The 20,366-nt window shown below is 37.4% G+C and overlaps 1 protein-coding gene across 1 annotated transcript; it reads right to left on the bottom strand.

Annotated features, from left to right (window-relative positions):
- Positions 1 to 3,563: 3,563 nt before the first annotated feature.
- LOC108580264 lies at positions 3,564 to 9,182 on the bottom strand. The gene is made up of 3 exons (XM_017943974.1): positions 8,805 to 9,182; positions 4,338 to 4,612; positions 3,564 to 3,935 (listed from the first exon to the last, which is right to left on the bottom strand). Exons 1-2 carry the CDS (start codon positions 9,070 to 9,072, stop codon positions 4,350 to 4,352), a joined length of 531 nt encoding a protein of 176 aa, XP_017799463.1. The 5' UTR covers positions 9,073 to 9,182; the 3' UTR covers positions 3,564 to 3,935; positions 4,338 to 4,349.
- Between the last annotated feature and the right edge of the window lie 11,184 nt (positions 9,183 to 20,366).

Raw genomic sequence — 20,366 nt, 5'->3', positions numbered from 1 at the left:
AGAGTATTCAAAGTGTAGTAATAAGTATAAGAAATTTTGAGAGAAGGTAGTAGAGTGTTAATAGGGTGGACATAGGCTAGCTAGTAGCCCCCGACCACTCTATTCACATCTCAGAACCTTCAGGTCAAAATACGCCGCGAAGTGTCTAGGGCCCAGTATAAAGGGTGAATAAGTTCGCGGGACATCGGCGGGTCCTTATATACCTTTGGTACCCCCTCCCCAAAATCATTAGCAAAATTGTCGGTTAGGTCAGGCGGGAAATTTTCGCGGGAAATTTTCGCGGGAGATTTCCATTATCGTAACACGGTATAATTTATTAATTTTCACAATTTTGTTATAAATTTATACTTCCGACAATTTGTTATAACATTGCATATAACAATTTATACGTTTTTACAATATTCTTCAATGGAAACGTAGGTTTTAGCGTTCTCCTTACTTACTCGTGGTTAAATTAACCGCGGGAAATTTCTGTTCTTAATTTATTACTTGCAACAATCTATTATAACGCTACATAGAATCATTTATACGTTTCTATAACTTTATTAAATGGATAACTACGTTTCAATTTCCTCGTTACTTACTGGTGGTTTAATTAATTTGCTAAGGATTAAAAATCAGGTTGACCTGTGGTCGTAGATTAAAAATAACCATAGTACAGCTAAATTTATCGTGTTAAATAATTCTTTTTACACGAATGAAAAATGTATTCATCGTTTGTTTGTTATAATATCGTGAAATGTATTATATTACACATTTTCTCTATTCACACTGAATTTAAAGATTATAACGATTAAAAATCAAGTTGACCTGTGGTCCTTTATCAAGAATAATCATAATAAAGCTAAAATTAGTGTGTTAAATAATTTTTTTAATACGAATTAGGAATTTATTCAACGTTTGCTTGTTACAATACCAAGAAATAAATTATATTATACGTTTTCTATATTCACACTAAATTTATCGTTCTATTTACATGTCATAACAATTATAACTACACGTTATGCTGCGTCTGTTTGTTTTTTCTGTGCAGTTCAACCTAATTTACTTAAATTTACGTTGCGAGACAGTTGCGAGACAATATTTACAATTCTGCCTGAATTTTTGAAATTCAGAAAAACACAGGTAAACTTCTATTGCATTTAAACGATATTCTCCACCAAACTGGACAAAGTACAGTAACACTTGTACTGTCACTAGTGGAATCGACCCTACATTTTACTGTCACTTGTCGAATCGACCCTACATTTTACTGACACTTGTGGAATCGAACCTACATTTTTTTTTTTTTACGTGGAGGTAGGCAGACTCTATGTGATAAACAATTGGCAACCTAACGGTGGCTCTCCCTCTACATTCGACGGATAATGTGTACAGGTATTTAATGTAATTTCTTAGCAGTTTGTTTTTGTAATTCGTCCAAAGCGATATATTTTGAAATTAAATTAATCACTCAATAAGTTTTAACATTAGACTGTTTCCTCGATATGGCCATGGTGGTCATCAGTGACTGGAGTGCCTCAAATGTTTAGAATAATTAAAATAAAATAAATGTTGTCAACTAAAAATTTTGAACGTCATAGCTAGCTAGACATTATTTTCAATTGAAAAAAAAAATTGTAAAGCATAATACTATAATCCTATGCTTAAAATGTATTTTCTTGTGGCCACCTGACAGCAACCTGTAAATCTGGCGTGACAGTGAACGTGTTAATAAGTAAATGTTGTTCAAATTATGTCGTGTTTTATGTCATTTTCATCAGAAAAATCTCACCAACATGTTAAGAAAAATTTCGGGATAAAAAAACGTAAAATTAAAAAAGTTGGTATTTACATCGCTTAGGTGCCTCGACTCTCGTTTCATCCTTATCTTTTATTCGCTGTCCTTGTCTACGTTCGGCAAACTACAAAGGCGGGCGCGATGCTCGAAAACGTAGGCCCTGAATCTCAGAGTGTCAGGTTTAGCTTCCTTGCGGTCTGACACTTGTGGAGAATATACTGTATTTTTAAGCAATACAAATAGTTGGCTTTGCCATAAATTCGTATACTTACATTTAAACAAAAATACAATTTTGAAATGATTCAGTAAAAAAAGAAATTGAAATAGTGAGCTAGTTGTACGTTCCCAAGTAATCAGTATCTCAACATGGTATGTAGTCCTTCGTCCTCAAAGGGTTAAACCACAGTCGAGATACAGAATAGCCCACTTATCCAATGTACTTTTTTATCACACGACCACGTGGTCTTACTATAATCCTACTGTATCGATTGGGACTGGTATTATATCAGTGTGCTATTAGTGGTAGGAATTGAAATCAAGAACACTTGGCATTTGTTATTTTAAATAATGAAGGAGACAATATTTCAAATGTTAGGATGAATCATAACAATGTACACACGACCCATATCGATTGTTTTGCGCGATGCAGTTCTTAAAATGGCGGTTCTTAAGCGAGTGCGCTTCAAAACCAATAGTTTTGAACGACGTCGGTATTTCAGATCGTGTGACAAAAAGTCCCATAAGATAATTGGTTTATTTTATATCACAGACGAGGTACAGGATAGACCTAGTATCTTATGAACCTTTTTCCCCGGGGCTTTGGGACCAAGAAGACCTTTACCATTTTCCTGTCGCTACCAACGTTACCGATTCAGCATAGAATAAGATTACAACATTAGCAGTGGTTGGTATTGGAATTAATCGTAACTATAAAATTACGAATAAAAAAGGAACGTAATTGTTTATTAGTAGATGCAATATGTGTATGTATCTTTATGTGCAAAAATAAAGGAGGATTTTTTGCATCTGTCGACTTTACCATCCTTGATGGTTGGATTGTATGTAATTCCTAAACTCACCGCTTTATATTGTAGAGGGCATAACAAAAACTCTGATTGTAGCGGTCGTTTCAACCGGAAGGACGCGTGACCAGGAAAGACGTCAACTCTAAAAGTTCAGTTCATTTAATAATTATATTTTCGGTATTATTGCAGCGTACATGCAACAGAACCAAATAGAAGAAGAAGTTCGCCTTCGCTTTCCGTAGTTTTTATATACTCCGTCTTAAACTTTATTTTAACTTAGATCGTGATCTCTCTTAATCTGTCTCAATTTATTATTACCAACTAGTGACTATACATCTAGGAATTTTATTGTTACACTGGTGGAGTGCCGTTACACGATTTTTTACACGGTCGATATTTCAGTACGTTGGACACAAAATACACTAGGTGCAAGGTCTATCCTGTACCTCGTCTGTGCTCCTTGAATATCCGATAAAAAGTAAAGAGGGAAATTATATTGACATACATATATCGATTATAAAACCAGTTGTGCAAATTTACAAGCTTGTACACTTATACCGTTATCCTCGATATTCCAGCATACTAAATCATCTTGAATTGTAGATTCATTCAGAACTGATTAGTTCACTTCGTCCTTAGTCTTCGACATTTTTGGAACAAATTCAGGAAATAGGTGTTCGAGTAGATTAACGTTTATGTTTCGATCAGTTTTATGCTTTTTTATTTTCACAATAATAGAAATACGAGGCAGCGTGTGGGAAAAAATTCGAAGTGGGAAAATTCATTTTTCGATAAAAGATTAAATTTCTTTAGTGTATAATGGGCATGAGATGACACCTTAAAGTAGAAAATTAAATTAAAAAATATATGTATAGTCTTCTTGTTCTAATTCATAACTGCGTCGATAATTCAATTTCTCGAGACGAAGGTAACCGATGATAATCCTCAGGGCTCAAGACACAGCAGCATACTAAACCAGAAGTGTGGCCAAATAATAATTCACAGCTTCAAAAAACGCGTCCCTGTTTCTTTTTTCTCCCTCCAGGATCGATCCACATTCTGACCGAAAATTCTGCGTCCAATTGGCATAGATTTCGCTCCTTTTACCGAGAATTCCACTTCGATGTAACCTGAAAAATCATTTTTCCATGGCTATTGGTCTCGATTTTGAAATGAGATTTCCTGTTTCGAAAAATTTGTCAAAAGTGACCTGTTCTCGACCGGTGAGATAATTTTCTATCGATACACAGGTTGTTCCAGTGAATCGTTGTATTGTTTAAACAAACGAATATCTTTGAGAGCTATTTAAATCCTATCAACCTAACGCAATTTCTAAATCCAATATTTTTCGAGATATCGAGAGAACAAATTCATCCCGAACTTGCGAGGTTCATTTTCACCTCTCGAACGTCGCGAGCCACTATGTAAAACAGAAAATACGCGTGATACATTTTTTTTTCGCGAAAACTATAGGTACATTACACGTAAGATTCGTGAAAATTAGCGGTTTCCACGTGGGGGAACTTCCTCACCGAGGCTTTCGCCTATCCGTGTTGCGCAATTTCACGACACATGTTCTGTTGGTCCAGCCTCTGTCCGGGTGGACAGTCTCTCGACGGTGCTCTTACGATGTGATGACGGTTTGACCAAGGTCTACGCCTTGGTGTAGTGGTATATTCTTCCGACGAAACACAGATCACCAATGCCATCAAGTATAGTAGCAGATACACGAAGAAGCTCTTCATGGTCTGACGAATGAACCACTTGTGAATGGGAGCTGATCTGATACTCGCAGAGATATACATACCTACCTCATTCTATGACTAATAACAGACCGGTTGTACAGCCTTTATATGTCTATTCATAGACTCATTTGATATGCACCAAGATCCTGTTTTCCCTGTGTGGGAAACTGTTTTCTTTGGAATTCTTCCTGGGCAATTTCTATCTTTTTATATCTGAATAGAATTTCGAATGCGGCAATTTTTCTTCCTTTTTTCTTCTTGCTTTCTCGTTTCAATGCTGTACACGATTTGCGACGAGTCCGTTTGAAATATCGGTATTTGCGGTGATCTTTTGTGCAGTCGCGTGACAATTATGCTTGATTATTATTTTCGACGAAGCTCTGACAGTCGTTCTTCGGTGAGTTAAAAATTGTGTCAATGCTCTTCCTTCAGAAAGTAAGCTTGAGTGTCAGTGGATGTTTTAGATTGAAGATTTCAACCGTGGTAATTCCCGCGATTATTTTCAGCGTGATTTTATAATTGCATAGATTAAGGCAACGGGAAAATGATTTTCCTATTATTAGGCTAGATTTCCTGCTGGTTTTCCAAGATAATTGGAAACTCTCGGAAGAAATTACATTTTGATTTTATATTTCTGTCTTCTGTCAGGAATGATGTCAAGATGTCAGCAGTTTCCGCTGATAATCATCGATTCCTTGGATTAAAATTACTTCCTCGTGTACCATTAATGGGTTTTCTCTATATTCGTTGATAGTTAATTCCATCCTACAGAATTTCATTCTTCAGATGTGATTAGTACCAGTCAGTTTCGTCTCTGATCATTAAATATCGCATGTTTTTAACAGGTTGTTACGTTGTCGAAGAATTGAAAAATATAAATTGTACACCGGCGAATTAATTTCACTGTGCGGCGCACAGGACTTCAAAACAGCCGCCTGACCAGGAAAAACTGTACAGTGCATAATAAAAAACTACTAATGTAACAGCCATCAACAAAGACGGCGACAAAAATTTCCATTCCGCGAGAGGAAGTGAGATGGACGACTCTCTATCCTCGTCGTCAATCAAATAATCGCGAAGCGATAGAAGCTTCTGGAACAAACTAGCTCGCGATCTGCGGTAGACTCGCGGTTTTACGCAGGAGACTCGCGGTTTTCGCGCGGGAAGCCACTTAGCGACGGTCATTAGCAACGGTCAAATATAAATTTACAAGCATTCTTGCTGTACTCTGCTGGGAGAGAACGAGGTATTACCATCGGTCGCCCTTCAGAGTGGGAGAGTACGAAGCCTAGCTTTCGGACGCCCTTACAGCACAGGAGAGTACGGGGACTGACACCTGGGTCACTCTCTGGTGGAGAGAACGGCTGGACTATCCGCCGGTCGCCTCTGAGAGAGGAGAGTACCGGGAAGTTACCCGGACGCCTGAGGAAGCTCGGAGAGGATTGCTTAGTACTTCTGGTGGTATGGAGAGAACGGCTGGACTATCCACCGGTCGCCTACCAGGAGAAGTGCGGGTGGACTCTCCGATCATACGCGTATCACTTGAATATTGTGATAGGAGAGTACGAGAGCTATACCTGGGTCGCTCCTGGAATGGAGAGAACGGCTGGACTATCCGCCGGTCGCCTTCCAGAGAGTAGAGTACAGGAGGCTCACCGGACGCCTTCCCACAGTAATTGTTATGAATCGTTTTATCCGTTTCGTTAATGTTGTAACGGGAGAGTACGGCTGCTTAAAGCTGGACTCCCGAAAGCAAAAGCAACAGGTCGAACACGGCATTGATTTGTTCGAAATTATTCTGTACCAAACATTTAACATGTATCGACGAAAGATAAATAAACTTTTGTGTGTTTTTTCCCAGATACCAAAGAAAATCCTTTCATTCCGAATATTCTATTACACTAACAATTTTAAACAGGTGCTTTATTTTCACTTTTACACTTGCAATTATGATTTACTTTGTATTTGATAGAAAAATAGTGGATTTGCAAGTAGGTAGCTTGTTCAGTTTAAAATATAGGCCATTCTAATGTCGAGTGAACTAGTTCACGTATCTCAGTTAACAATATAACGTACAGCAAATTAAAAAAAAAAGGAAAATACGAAATTCTGAATTAGGCTTTCTCGTTCCACACTTGTTCTTCTTGAAATGCACCTCTCCCTCGGTAACTGTCTCAAGATGGAGGTAACCGATGGTAATTAACAGCAGCCATGACAGTTTACAGCAGATGATAAAAATGTGTTCCAAAAAATGATCATCAACTTCAAGTAAACAATTTTTCGTGCAATAAACAGTCGATCCAGTCCTCTTATTCAGAATTGCACATTTCTCGTGGTCAACCTGGAAATCACATTTCAAGGTGTTTGTTTTAATCTTGAAACGAGATGTTTGTTATCTTTCTTCAATGTGGATATTTCATTTAATCGTGAAAAATTCAACTGCAACGACAATACTATTATATTTTTCTTAAAGGGGAGAGTCCAGCTTATCATCCCGACGAATAAGCGATATTTAACCATTCTTTTTGGCTAAACTACTAAAGTTATCGAATACTTCTTTCGTTTAACCCTCTCGCTGTTCAGTAAAATAACAAAAAGCGGTCAAAAAATGTTCGACTTTTTTTATTAGTATTGCTTCTATTTATGATAAAAATACGAAAAAAAAACATATTTTATCTGTGTTTCACTGTTATTCCTAAAGATGTTCTAATAATTAGTCCGAGTATGGTAAATTTTGAAGCACGGTATGCACAGTCCAACGTTGCATTCTTCACAATAATACCGTGTATCTTTCCTTGTTCATTTTCTTTTTTTTTTCTTTTTGTTTTTGAATGTCTTTATTTAATTGAATTCGTCTATTAAATCACTAACGATACATTCCTCCCTAAAGAAATTTACCTCAACACGAAACGAATTAAGCGATAAGACGCGACGGATAGACTAAACAAAACGGATCCCGCTCTGCCCGTACGTCGTACGGACTAAACCTATGTGATGGCGAACCTATGACACGCGTGCCAAAGGTGACACGCCAAGACATTTTGGGTGGCACGCATCGTTTACGGACGAAACCGAGCAGATCATAAATAATCATCACACAAACAACGGTGTCTATCTTCTATCAACGAGGTTCAGAATCGTTAATTCCTAGCTGAACCATAGCGAGTCCGTGATCGTGCAAGGTCGTAACGCTCGCAACAAAATGGATATTTCTAGGTGTGACATTTTCCCAATTTTGACACACCGAGCTCAAAAGGTCCGCCGTCACTGGACTAAACGTTGAGGTCGCTCTCCGCTCTGCCCGTACGTCGTACGGACTAAACAGCGAAAGGGTCAAAGAAGGAGGCATCCTTAGACTACGGTGAACAATTTTTGTGAAATGTAATGTTTAATATTGTTATTGTAAATTTTATACTTTAACCTGGCACTTTTGGCAATATACCTCTGGTTGGCTTAGCGATTTCAAAGCAACAAATTTCAAATTTTATTGTTCTTCGACAGTTTACGCTGAAATTGAACCAACTTGTAACAAAAAAAAAAAAAAAAGTTTTTCTACCAAAAAAGACAATGGTTTCATATTGTTTGTAAAATCACTATAAATAAGGATGAAATATTGATCATCGGTTCAATCCCTGAAGAAATGTACCCAAGTTGTTCGGTCGATTAAATTTCGTGTTATCCTGCACGCCAACTTGAAAAACATGTTTACCACACTTCGCTGTTTTTACGAACTCATCCTTAATATTGTAGAAGCATATTTTTCAGATGTTGTACTTTCAATTTATTCCAGAAAAAAAAGAAATCGATTTTTTGACGCTTTCAAATTGTTAACTTCCCTTCTTAACCGTTTGAGTCCCAAGCAGCGCGATCGCGCTGTTTAGATTTTGTGTCGAAAAGACCCAGTACGTTTAAACGCTATGGACAACTGACGGTGCACTCACAGTCTGTCGAAATAGCGTGCTCAACTTTTCTGACGCATGTACATCGCATCGCTCTATCGCGCTGACCGGCATTTGTCGACACAAAATAAGATAAGCGCTATCGCGCCGCTTAGCTCTTTTCGCAATCAATTAAGACAAGCGCTATTGCGTTGTTCGGCATTTTTCGATAGTGTAGTTTCAATGATCCCTGGGACTGAAACGGTTAATTCTTTCAAAAATCTAAGTCTCGTATGCAGAACACTTTGTTCTACGCGGCAGAATTTTCGACACATTTAACGATACTCACTTGCGTCGATCAATTACACGGAGTCACGACACTTGGACCTGTAATCCAGCTTCTGCCCAGGTGGACACGGCGGAGGCCGATATATAATTGACGGATATGCACCTATCATTGTTTTATTGTATTTTAGTCCCGTGTATCCACTTGTTGCAGATGTATTGCTCAATGGACCAGGAATTCCAGACGTCTTCGGTGGTTTATAGTTTTCGTTGTACGACAGTGGAGGGTCGACATTCACGGTACTGCAAGTCGCTATCAGATAGACCAACAGCAACAAACATTCGAAGAAGCTCCGCATTGTCTGGTTTCGAACGAGATAGAATCACCGTTAGATGGGAGAATGAACTGATTGATATCTGTATAGAAAGATTTTTCAGAGGCAAATTTTATCGCCCGACTAACCGGTAATCGGTTGTACTCGGCTTTATAAGTTCCTCGTGGAGCTGCTCGTTTAATCATATATGTCGAACAGTGTTAGTTCACAGCGTTAATTTATGGCAGAATGAAATTTTTAATGCCGAACTGGCTATCAGGTACCTGTTATCCTTGAGATTTTTATATTAAGATACAGGTAAGTGAATAATGAATATCCTTGGCCATGAAGGATTTCAGGATTGCTTTTTGCTTATCTTCTTTTAAACGCTGTTGTAACGAGCATTCATTTTTAGTGGGCTTTCCCATGGACATTCACCTGAGATTACGATTCACGTTTGTATGATAAATATCTTTGTAAGTAATTACGACACGATAAGGATATCGGGTAAAGTGTGAAACTGTGATTTTTCAATTTCCCGAGTAGACGGTAGAGAACTGGTAAACATTCGAACAGTTATTTTTGTTCGAACTTTTACAAATGTCATTATGATAACTTATTTCGTTGTTGGATTCCGGGCGATGGAACGTGTGCAACACTTTTTAAAATCTTAACAAGAGGTTTATTCAAGAGTCTAAACACGTTGTGAATTGTACAAAGATATGGGAAATAATGAAAGTCGGTGCTCTTAGGGTTGTTACGTTTATAGGGATTGGAAATGGACGTGGAAGGGACTAGAAAGGGGTCGAGGTAAAAGGTCTAGGAAAGTGGCAAAGGTTCTAGGTGACTAAGAACTAAACTGCAAAATATTTGGAAGAAATGAGTGCGATGCGCTGGCGTTTACCGAAGATACCAACGCGGCGGCTAGCATCCATGAGTCATGTCGGTAGGTTGGTATCCAACATCGTCTTCGATTGAAACAATTGTCGACTTCCAGATAAGTGGATTATTCAGTTTTAAATATCGGCCATTCCAGCGACGAGTCAACTAGTTTTCCTTCGGTTAACAACGTAAAATACAATGAGAAATGAAAAAAGAAGGAAATATACAACGTTGAATCGGTCTTCTTCGTTCCAAATTTCTTTTTCTTGAAAAGCACTGCTCTGTCGGTAATTCAGTTTCCCAAGATGGTGGTAACCGATGGTAATCAACAGCGGCCATGACAGTTAAAGAGAGGATAAACGGTAGTAGACTGGAAGTGTGTTCTGAAAAATGCATCGAACAACATTTTGTTATTGTAATCTAAGCATGCATCTTTCTGTAAAAAAAAGAGAAGTATCGTAGTATCTTTACTAGTTTGGTAGAAAAATTTTTTAAAGGTCGCTTACTTTTCAAACTGTCCAACTGGACTCTCTCCTTAAAATGATTATTTAGCGTCACTCACTGCTTCGATGAACCGTAAATTTCGCGACACTTGAACATGTAATCGAGCTTCTGTCCAAAAGGACACGGTGCAGGCCGAGCTACAATGGATACCAGTATATATGGAGTCTGTGAGAGTCCATGAATCGGAATCGATGGTGGTTGATTATTCTCGTTTTCCTTCTGTAGAGGGTTGTTGTCCGTTTCATTGCATATCCCTATCGTCATCAGAGGCGTCAATAGTAAGAAGCACTTAATGTAATTCCTCATTGTCCGTTCGAAGGAATAAGAATCATTGATGGACGTGAACCGGTAGATTTCTGAATAAATCGAGTCCTCGGTAACAGTTCGATTGTCAGACTGATGGTGAACAGGTTGCATAGGGTTTTATACGCTTGTTCAATCACTGTCGAGCAGTGGTTATACCAGAGCGGCCATTTATGGCAAAATAAAATTGTTAACGTGTCCTGCCTCTGAGATACTCGATATCCTTGAAATTTTTATATCAAAACACAGCCCCTAGATGGCGAGGAATCCAGAACATCTCGCTGCTTATCTTCGATTGCTATTCGTTGCTGAACAATCTTTGTACGAGAAATACCGCGTGGCGCACGCAGAGTTGGACAAATTTGATTTCGAATAAGGAATAAAATATTATATTTTATCGTTTATTTTTATTACTTGAGAAGGGTGTTAATTTTTGTTAATTTTACACTGTCCTATCTTCGCGTGGGAAACGTGATTCTTAATATTCTAGCTGTAAGACATGCGTGATTACCGCGGAGAATTTTAAAATATGAAATTCAAGTTTCATTTACATTACTCCTATTAAAATAAGGCAAATTTACGAAAGAAATTAAAAATAGATAAATTTATCGAGTATGTATAATTTTCTCTTTGCAAAACGAATCTTTTGATCTTCAAAAGTTATTCACTAATTGAATATAAATTAAAAATTGATAAATTCATAGAATATTTATAATTTTTTCTTTTCAAAAGTTATTCACTAATTGAATATACAGTGTCCCACTTATAATGGACATTTAAATTATTACCGTTGCTACTGAAAACGACGTATGTATATACACCTGTTGATAATAAAAAGAAGTCTTCAGAATGCCAGATCTTGAAGCTCGTTCCAAGGCCATCAATATTTTTTTGCATAACAATGTCCTTTTTTTTTATAATGCCACATTGTAGCCAACAACAAGAAGAGTTCAACGACCTATGACATCGTGACCTCGAAATGACTGAGAATTAAGTATGTTAATACGTAACAAAATTTCGACGATTTCGAAATGATCCTGAAGATGACCTTAAGGAGGCTTCTTTTCATCATAAACTCCTTTAGTCATGTTTTTTTACCTTCAATAGTAGTGCAAATAATTTAGTTGTCTATTATAAGTGAGACACCCTGTATACAACAATCGATGTGGGGGTCGTAGATTGCTATAATTATATGCTATTATAGTTGAATAAAATTTATTACAGACCTTTCAGTATACTTCGATACATCATGGTTTCGTTTTTTTCTATGAGCAATTGAACGGCAGTGAAATAGTTTACCCAAGTACTTTATTTTGCGTACACCTTATATTCGTTAAGAATAGTTAAGAAAAAATTGCATTTTGAATTTTACACTTCTTGCAAGTCACAACTACATCGATAATTTAGCTGCTTTAGTTGGATCCAACCGATGGTAATTCATAGTAGCCATAACAGTTTACAACAGACGATAAAACGTCGAACAAGAACCGTGACCAAAGAACAATTCTCAGCTTCAAGAAACGCACCTCCGTTTGCTTTTTCTCCCTCCAGGATCAGTCCACATTCTGACTGTTAATTCCACGGTTTCTGGAATTAGGTTATTTAGTAAATAAACACGGTTATTTAGGACACAGTTTTTATTGGTACAAAATTACGAAGTTCAATGTTCTTATTCAGTACGAGTGCTTTTTGTTCTGTTCTATCCGAGTTCTTAATTTGTTGTTCTATACGAGTTTCTACGTTGTTCTCTCCTGATGGAGGGACGCTTTCCACCGAAGTCGAGAAATGCCCCCTCCATCATCCCGGAGAATTCCCTCCAATTTTGGAAGGCACTGCAGAAAAGTGGAACCTAGGATTGTCCAATTAAAAATTGGGGTTTCCCGAATGCGCAACGCCTGCAGGCCAAGTGTTCGTCCGGTAAACAAGGCCTGCAGGACGTCGCATAAAAGGTCCTAGTTTGGAAAACCGACCCATAAATCCTAGGTCCCTCTTTTGACTGCGCGTGGCCTTACGATGCGCCAATTGCCGTTGAGGTGGTCTGGCTGGCAATCCTTCGATAGAAAGTTCTTATTGTTCTCCAGCCAGACCGAATATACATCCTTTGAAAATACTTGACTTTCTCAGAAACGGCACTGTCCTGAATCGACGCAGCGTAAGCCTGAACATACAGCCTTAGCACTGACCAAAAATTCTGCGTCCAATTGGCATAGATTCCGCTCCTTTTACCCAGAACTTCAAGCCCCAGGATGTAACCTAAAAATCATTTTCCCATGGCTATTGGTCTCGATCTTGAAATGAGATTTCTCGTTTCGAGAAACTTGTCAAAAGTAACCTGTCCTCGATTGGTGAGATAATTTTCTACCGATACACAGGTTGTTCCAGTGAATCGTTGTATTATTTAAACAGACGAATATCCTTGAGAGCTATTTAAATCCTATCCACCTAACGCAATTTCTAAATTCAATATTTTTCGAGATATCGAGAGAACAAATCTTTCATCCCGAACTTGCGAGGCTTATTTTCACCTCTCGAACGTCGCGAGTCTGTGTGTAAAACAGAAAAACTATAGGTACATTACACGTAAGATTCGTGAAAATTAACGGTTTCGACTTGGGGGAACTTCCTCACCGAGAATTCACTAATCTGTCGGTTACACCTTGTTACGGCACACCTTCTATGGACTTAGCATCTGTTTAGGTGGGCAGGGTCTCATCGGAGCTGTTACGACCTGAGTCGATATCCGTCCGTAGGTCTCTGGTGAAGCGAATTGCTGCGAGGGAGTACAAATCAGAAACACCATCAGGAATATCGATAGTGCAGGAAGGTGCTCTTCATTGTCCGGTCGAATGAATTCGATCCACTTGTAGATGTGAACTAATCAGATTCCCTTCAATGACGCGTCTCACGCTCTGACTCCTGCCCGTTCCGTTGCGCTGGCTTTATACCGTGTTCATAGGGACATGTACAGGGTGTTTCACTTATAACGAACATCGAAATTATTTCTGCTGCTGTAGAAAGTAAGAGAAGAATGTTTAAATGTAGTTTGTTATTCGAGGACACGCATGTGGCGATGATGCGAAATTATTTCTGCTGCTGTAGAAAGTAAGAGAAGAATGTTTAAATGTAGTTTGTTATTCGAGTTATTTCGAGTTTGTTATACGATAAAAAACGTATGCTCCCGAGGTCATTCCAAGGTCATCGACATTTTCTTGCGTAACAACGTGTTTCTTTTTTTTTTTATAATCCAACATCAACCTGTGCGATATGATGATGTTAAAATGATCTTGGACAGTGAGCAATAATGTCGATGACCTTGGAATGACCTTCATTCAAGATGACTTTGGGCACGACTTTTTATTTTATCATCGCTAGATGTACGTTCTCGAACAGTATAAATGCCTCTTAGTTTTTACTCCTTTAAGTTCTTTGTTAATGTGTGTCTTTAGATTTGATTAGTCCAACCCATTTCATTCCTAACTTCTAAATATCACGTGATTCTACCTGTTGATACTCTTCCAATTGAGTTCGAGTGTACTTGACCTCAACTGTTATGCCATGACGATAAAAATGTATAGTCCCACGTGAAAAAGTAACAACTTTGAAATCTCGAAAAAATTTGACTGTGAGAAAAATATTTCGCTTGTCATAATATTTTTTCATATCGTCAAAAACAGGTTAAGTGAGACTTCTTGTATAATAGAAAACTGTTGCTTTATTCTAAAAATGGCCGACTTCCAGATAAAGGGATTATTCAGTTGTAAATATAGTCAACTTCATTGTCTCAGTTAAGAAAAAAGAAAGAAGGAAAATGAACAATTGTGAAGGCAGGTTTTCTCATTCCAGACTTGTACTTCTAATATTATAGTGTATTTGTAAAAAATTTGAATCACTCAGAGGTTTAACAAATCCAACGCCATAATTTTTATTCTGTTTACAAAATTCAGTTTTACAATTTTTCGTTTCCCCATTTGTTCAATTCACTTAATAATTATTATATTGCTCTTTACAATATATTTACAAGTGTTAAATAAAATTATGCTGAAATAGATGGTTTGTCTTATCATGTGCATATATAATTTTATAATAAAAAATAAAAATCTCTAAAAAAAAATTCACTATCCTGAGGTGTAGGATTAGCAGGTTAGAATGTATACAGGGTGATTCATCTAATTTGACCTGAAATTGCTCGTGAACTATTCGCTGTACGAAATAGTGTATGAAGCAAAAGTTGCATGATTTCAAGGGGGACATATGTTACAATAATTGTTTTTATACAAAAAGTTTTGAAGATCACCATGATTTTTTTAAATGGAACACCCTGTATTTCTTTCCGGAAATTAAGAGAGTATTAAAAGCTGAGTAAATAAAATATTCTAAAACGAATATTTATTGAGATATTTACGATAGAAGTCCTATTCTATTGAAACCAAATTTACGGATAGAGAAATATGCTTCTGCGTGTTTTTGTGTAAATTCGATTTCAATAGAATAGAACTTCTATCGTAAATATCTCGATAAATATTCATTTCAGACATATTACACCCTAATATTTATTTACTCAGCGTTTAATGTTCTTTCAATTTCCGGAAAGAAATATAAGGTGTTCCATTAAAAAACATCATGGCGACCTTCAAAGCTTTGTGTATAAAAACAACGTAGAAAAAACAATTATTGTAATATACGTGCCCCTTGAAATCATGCAACTTTTGCGTTCTACGTTATTCCGTACAGCGAATAGTTCAGGAGCAATTTCAGGTCGTCAAGTTAGGCGAATCATCCTGCACATTCTCGCAAAGAAATCGCTAATCTTCGGTTGCAATTCTTGGTTCTGCATAGGTAACTGAGTTTCTCGTGATCCGGAGCAAGCGTCGAGGCAACCGATGGTTATCTAGGACGGTTGTCGATAAAGGTGAGGAGGACGATTTACAGGAGACGATAACAGCAGCTTACCACAGGCCACTGGTCTAGGCGATAAACCGGAAAAGTGAGCAAGAAATAATTCACGGCCACACGAATGAGCCGTAGATTCGATCGAACCACGGCTGATTAATGGAGCCGGTTGATAAAAAATTCATCCCTGGTTCTCGCCTCTGTTTACACGTCGCCAGGCCATACATTTTTCTCGACAGAGCTGTGCAACAATACTACTACGCTTCTTTTCACCCCTAAATTTTTTCTCTTACGATAAAAAGTCCATTCCAATTTCACGTCAGCGTAATCTGCAACATAACCTAAAAGTCAGTTCACTTTAGCTGTTGGTTTTCTATCTTGAAACAAGACTTTTAGTTATTTTGAAAAATGTCAGACAATGCTCTGTGACTGTAGTAGTCTGCAGTTAGCTGTTGAAAATTTTTAGAAAAGTACGCAGGCTGTTTCAGAAGCATCTACAAAGTGTGTCAGTAAATAAATATTTCGAGAGAAGTATATAGGGTGTTTCAGAAATGTTTACAAAATGAATATGCTAGCGAGACTCTGAGATTCGAGGAAATGAGAACGTTTTTGTAAATGTGTATTGGGAAAATTTTCACAGGTATACAGGGTGTTGATAAATTTGGTCAAGAAGTGTAATTAATAAATCATATAGGATAATTGTACTTAATGTGGAACAAATTTCCTAGGTGTTCGACATTAGGTACCACTTTTCCAACTCACCGCATTTGACATTTTTTTTTTTTTACCATGACGTCAAGACACTTAAGCTTTTACTTATTTACTACAGTAGCATAGTTAACTATTAACGTACGAATATTTATTAATTTTGTCGTGTTTTAACGTTAGTTTCATAAAAGAAAAGAGCATGTCTCTATATTTGGCAAGTTTTTAAAATCAGGTGTTCCATATTAGGTACAGTTACCGTAATAATTTCTGTACGAACACAACGGGTGCCCTAATACTTATGAATTCAGTTTTCCTACGAACTACCAACTTCAATCGTCTCTCAAAAATTTCACTTCTGGACACATCTTCACCCAGACTTTCCTCTTTCTTTCAACGAGTTCCATTACTCTGTAAAATTTCTACCAACTCTTTTGAAACACCCTGTATATCTTTCTCTAGCCATTCGAAACCGTCAGAAACAGTAACTGTTACACGTCCAACAACTATACATACTCACCCTATGCACCAATTAAAGGGACGGACGACACATTTGTTTATGGTCCATCTTATATCCAGATGGACAGCTCCTAGGTAGAAACTGAAGGATACTTTGAGGTACAAAAAGAATATCGGTAGTATTAGTATCCTTTTTTGACTGGTTTTGCGTGGCGCCTTGTCCCGAAGAATCGCAGATCACTATCGCCAGTAGTGATATCAGCAGCAACAAGTGTTTGAAGAAGCCCCTCATCGCTTCGAGCGGTCTGCGGTCAGATTGAATCAGAATTAGTAGGAATCGGCTAGCTGCCAGTTGTAAACTGATCAGTCTGATCAGATTCTTTCGCTAGGATCCACCGCCAGAGGTGCTTTTAAGCGTCTGTCTAATCACTAACTGGTCTGACTGGTTCTGGGGAGGGGGGGATATTGTCCTTGTCTGCGAGAGTGTTTACGGTTACGCGTTCTCTGTTCAAGGAGAATGATTAGAAGAGTAATTAAATTTAATTGGTAAAAAGAGAAAAAAAGCGCAAATTAATTCGTATTTTTTACGAGACAGTGCTGATACGTACATTCATGTTTTCGAGATGTTTAGACCTTTTTAACTACAAATTCTGTTTGACGATTCAACTTCTCACTGTTTTGCCAAACTTGTTCTACGTAATTGTAACTTAAATTATTGCAATATCTAATTTATTTTTAAGAGTTTTATTTTCAGAATTCTCGTCTCGACAGATATTTTCTGTAATTTAATTTCTTGTTAGAGTTTTATATTCAGAATTCCCGTTTCGACAGCATCCCTTTCTTCTTCTCGCTACTTGGAATAATGAGATGGAGGTATTTGGGACACCTGGTATGACAGGCAGTATATTAACGTGGAGTGTTTGTATTAACAGAGGAATATCATATCCTTGAACTTTTTCGAATTTGCGTGTTTATATTTTTCTCTTGCATTTTTACTTGGAATATTTCGGACAAAATAGCTTTCCATAAATTTCATGCAAGAATAGAGGTACAATATTTTTCAAACATTGAGTAAAATGTTATAAATTATTTTCACCTTTTTAAAGAAAATTTCGTCTATTTCAAGAAGTATCGCTAATGTTCGGAACACTGTATAACAGATGCACGAGACAGGTGAGGTCAGCATCACCTTAAACATCTTGTTCTTTGTCTCGACGACCTCGATAGTTTTGCAAGGCAGTGTGATTAATTGCTCTTCGATATTCCACGCTGATAAAATGAATGAAAAAAAGTTGACGGAGTAAATATGCTGAAATAAAAAATGTTTATGTTACATATACACTATTTGGACACTCGGTGCGATCTATTGTAATTAAAAGGTTCATACACATGTCTTTATTGTATTGCAATATTTCTACCTGTAATCAGCAACAATGAATGTCGTTGAGGTGTAGAAGATCTAGGATGCAGTATATGACAATAAATTTACCAACAAATCAATGAAAATTATTAAATATCGCGTTCGTCTATGTGTCCACCTGAAATATTGAAATATTCTTCTTTTCGTAGAATTCCATCTATTCTTCCTAAATTGTCCACTTTATTTGCGCCAAATCACTACCTCCATGTTTCACCGTTGGCACAACATATTGGGGTAATAATTTTTCATGAAATTTTCGACAAACACTTGAAGTCGATGAACCCAAGTGTTTTCGCAACATCAATTTTCCACCGATTTCGGTTGTTGCTTTTTCATTTATACTAATTCACGTCAAATGTTATTTTCATTGGTATTTATAAACATTACGCGGGTCGCCTGGGATAAGATCGCAAGCCAAAACTATATTAGAGAGTTTTGTTTAAACCATATTTCCTGCATAGTGTCCAAATACTTACGCACGGTAGTATACATATTTGTATATTACAATAATACAGAAATCAAATATTACACATTTCACTCTTCGGTGTAATAAATTTCTGTGCTCGATGTTTCACGTTGATAAAACGAAGAAAGGAGAATAATACAACAAATACGTGAGAATGATGAAACAACAAAGTACACTAAACATACGTATATCGTTATTCATGAATAAAGGGAAACTTGTAGGTGGTTCGAATATTATTTTAGATAATTTATTGTACTATAATACAATAGCGGAGAGGCTCTGTGGAAGTGGGAGACTCGATATTCCAGCAAATTTCTTTGTCAGTGTTCCTCCTCGTGGCTTCTTCTCTGCGGCAAATTCATGGAACTTGAGACTTTCGAACAGGAACCATATCTTACTCGAGTTTCACTCGCGTTTGAGGAATTCGGTTCTCGGATCGTTGTCGTTATTTTTCGCTAATTTCCCCACTGGAACTTTTCTCACGGACCTCCCCTTTCAGTTTCCCAAGGGGGAAACCGAGTCGTGGAAGTTTCCTTTCGTGTTGCGGAAATTTCGAGCCACGAGAATTTCCTTTACGTTCCAGCCAGTGGACAGAAATTATTAAGAGGGGAATAAAAAGTGAGGGAAACGTGAATTGCGAATTTGTCACCGGGGAAAGAACTTAGGACTTTCGATGAATTTTTCAGTTAGGGAATTAGAGAATTAGGAGAGAAATTAAGTATTGCTAATAAGGGAACCTTCGGTAACCCGAAATGTCCGATTTTTTTGAAACTTTGTGGATTTGTAGGAGACCTCGAGAGAAGTGTCGGGCAATTTTTGTTTTTGGCCCAATTTCGGTTCTTCGGTGATTTGTAGGAGACCTCGAGAGAAGTGTCGGGCAATTTTTGTTTTTGGCCCAATTTCGGTTCTTTGGGGTGAAAGCAGCCCTTGAATGAAGATAAGTGTTACCCTATTTCCCTGTATATCTTCAAAACTATAGTAGATATAAAAAAATGTTTGTAACAAAAATTAAATGGCTTTTTATACCTTATCAGACTGTACTATTAAATAAAAAATCTTCCACTACCGTTGTTGTGAAGAAATCGGACACTTCAGGTTACCGAAGTTTTCTCGTAAGCTAATCAGAAAAATGAGAAATTCAGATGTTAGGAATGTAGGAAATTGGTTAATTGGTACAGTAGCCAATTGAAGAAATGGAAAATCTAAGTGAATCGGCGAATTAGCGATTTGGAGAAGTTAGGATTTGGCAGAATCAGGAAATTCGAAAATTGTAAAAATAGGGAGTTGGTAAATTAGTAAATCGAAGAATTAGAGAGGCAGGAAATGAAATATTTACCGATTAAAATTGCATCGAACGAACGAATTGAAATCGAGTCGGGTCGAATTGTTATCCTTCGATAAAATCTACCGTGGACGAATGCCTGATTTATACGAAAAACGGGAAGGAAAAATAGCTATGTATTCATTTGATATTCAGAGGCGAGCATTTTCCTTCTCACGATGCGCCATAACATTTTTCTTCGCCTGAGAAAACCTCGCGCAGTTACGTGTTTTCCTGCACATTAGCCATCGATGCTTTATACACGCGGGCAACTAAACACTGCGCGATATTGTTATCGACTTTCCGCAATGGATCACGATAAAATATCGCCAAGATTAATATACAGGGTGGCCCATAAGTCGCTTTACCGTTTAAATATTTCAGAACGT

This window comes from Habropoda laboriosa, unplaced genomic scaffold (assembly GCF_001263275.1).
Source record: "Habropoda laboriosa isolate 0110345459 unplaced genomic scaffold, ASM126327v1 scaffold9, whole genome shotgun sequence".
NCBI lineage: Eukaryota > Metazoa > Arthropoda > Insecta > Hymenoptera > Apidae > Habropoda > Habropoda laboriosa.
This window is presented reverse-complemented; position numbering and strand designations above follow the sequence as displayed.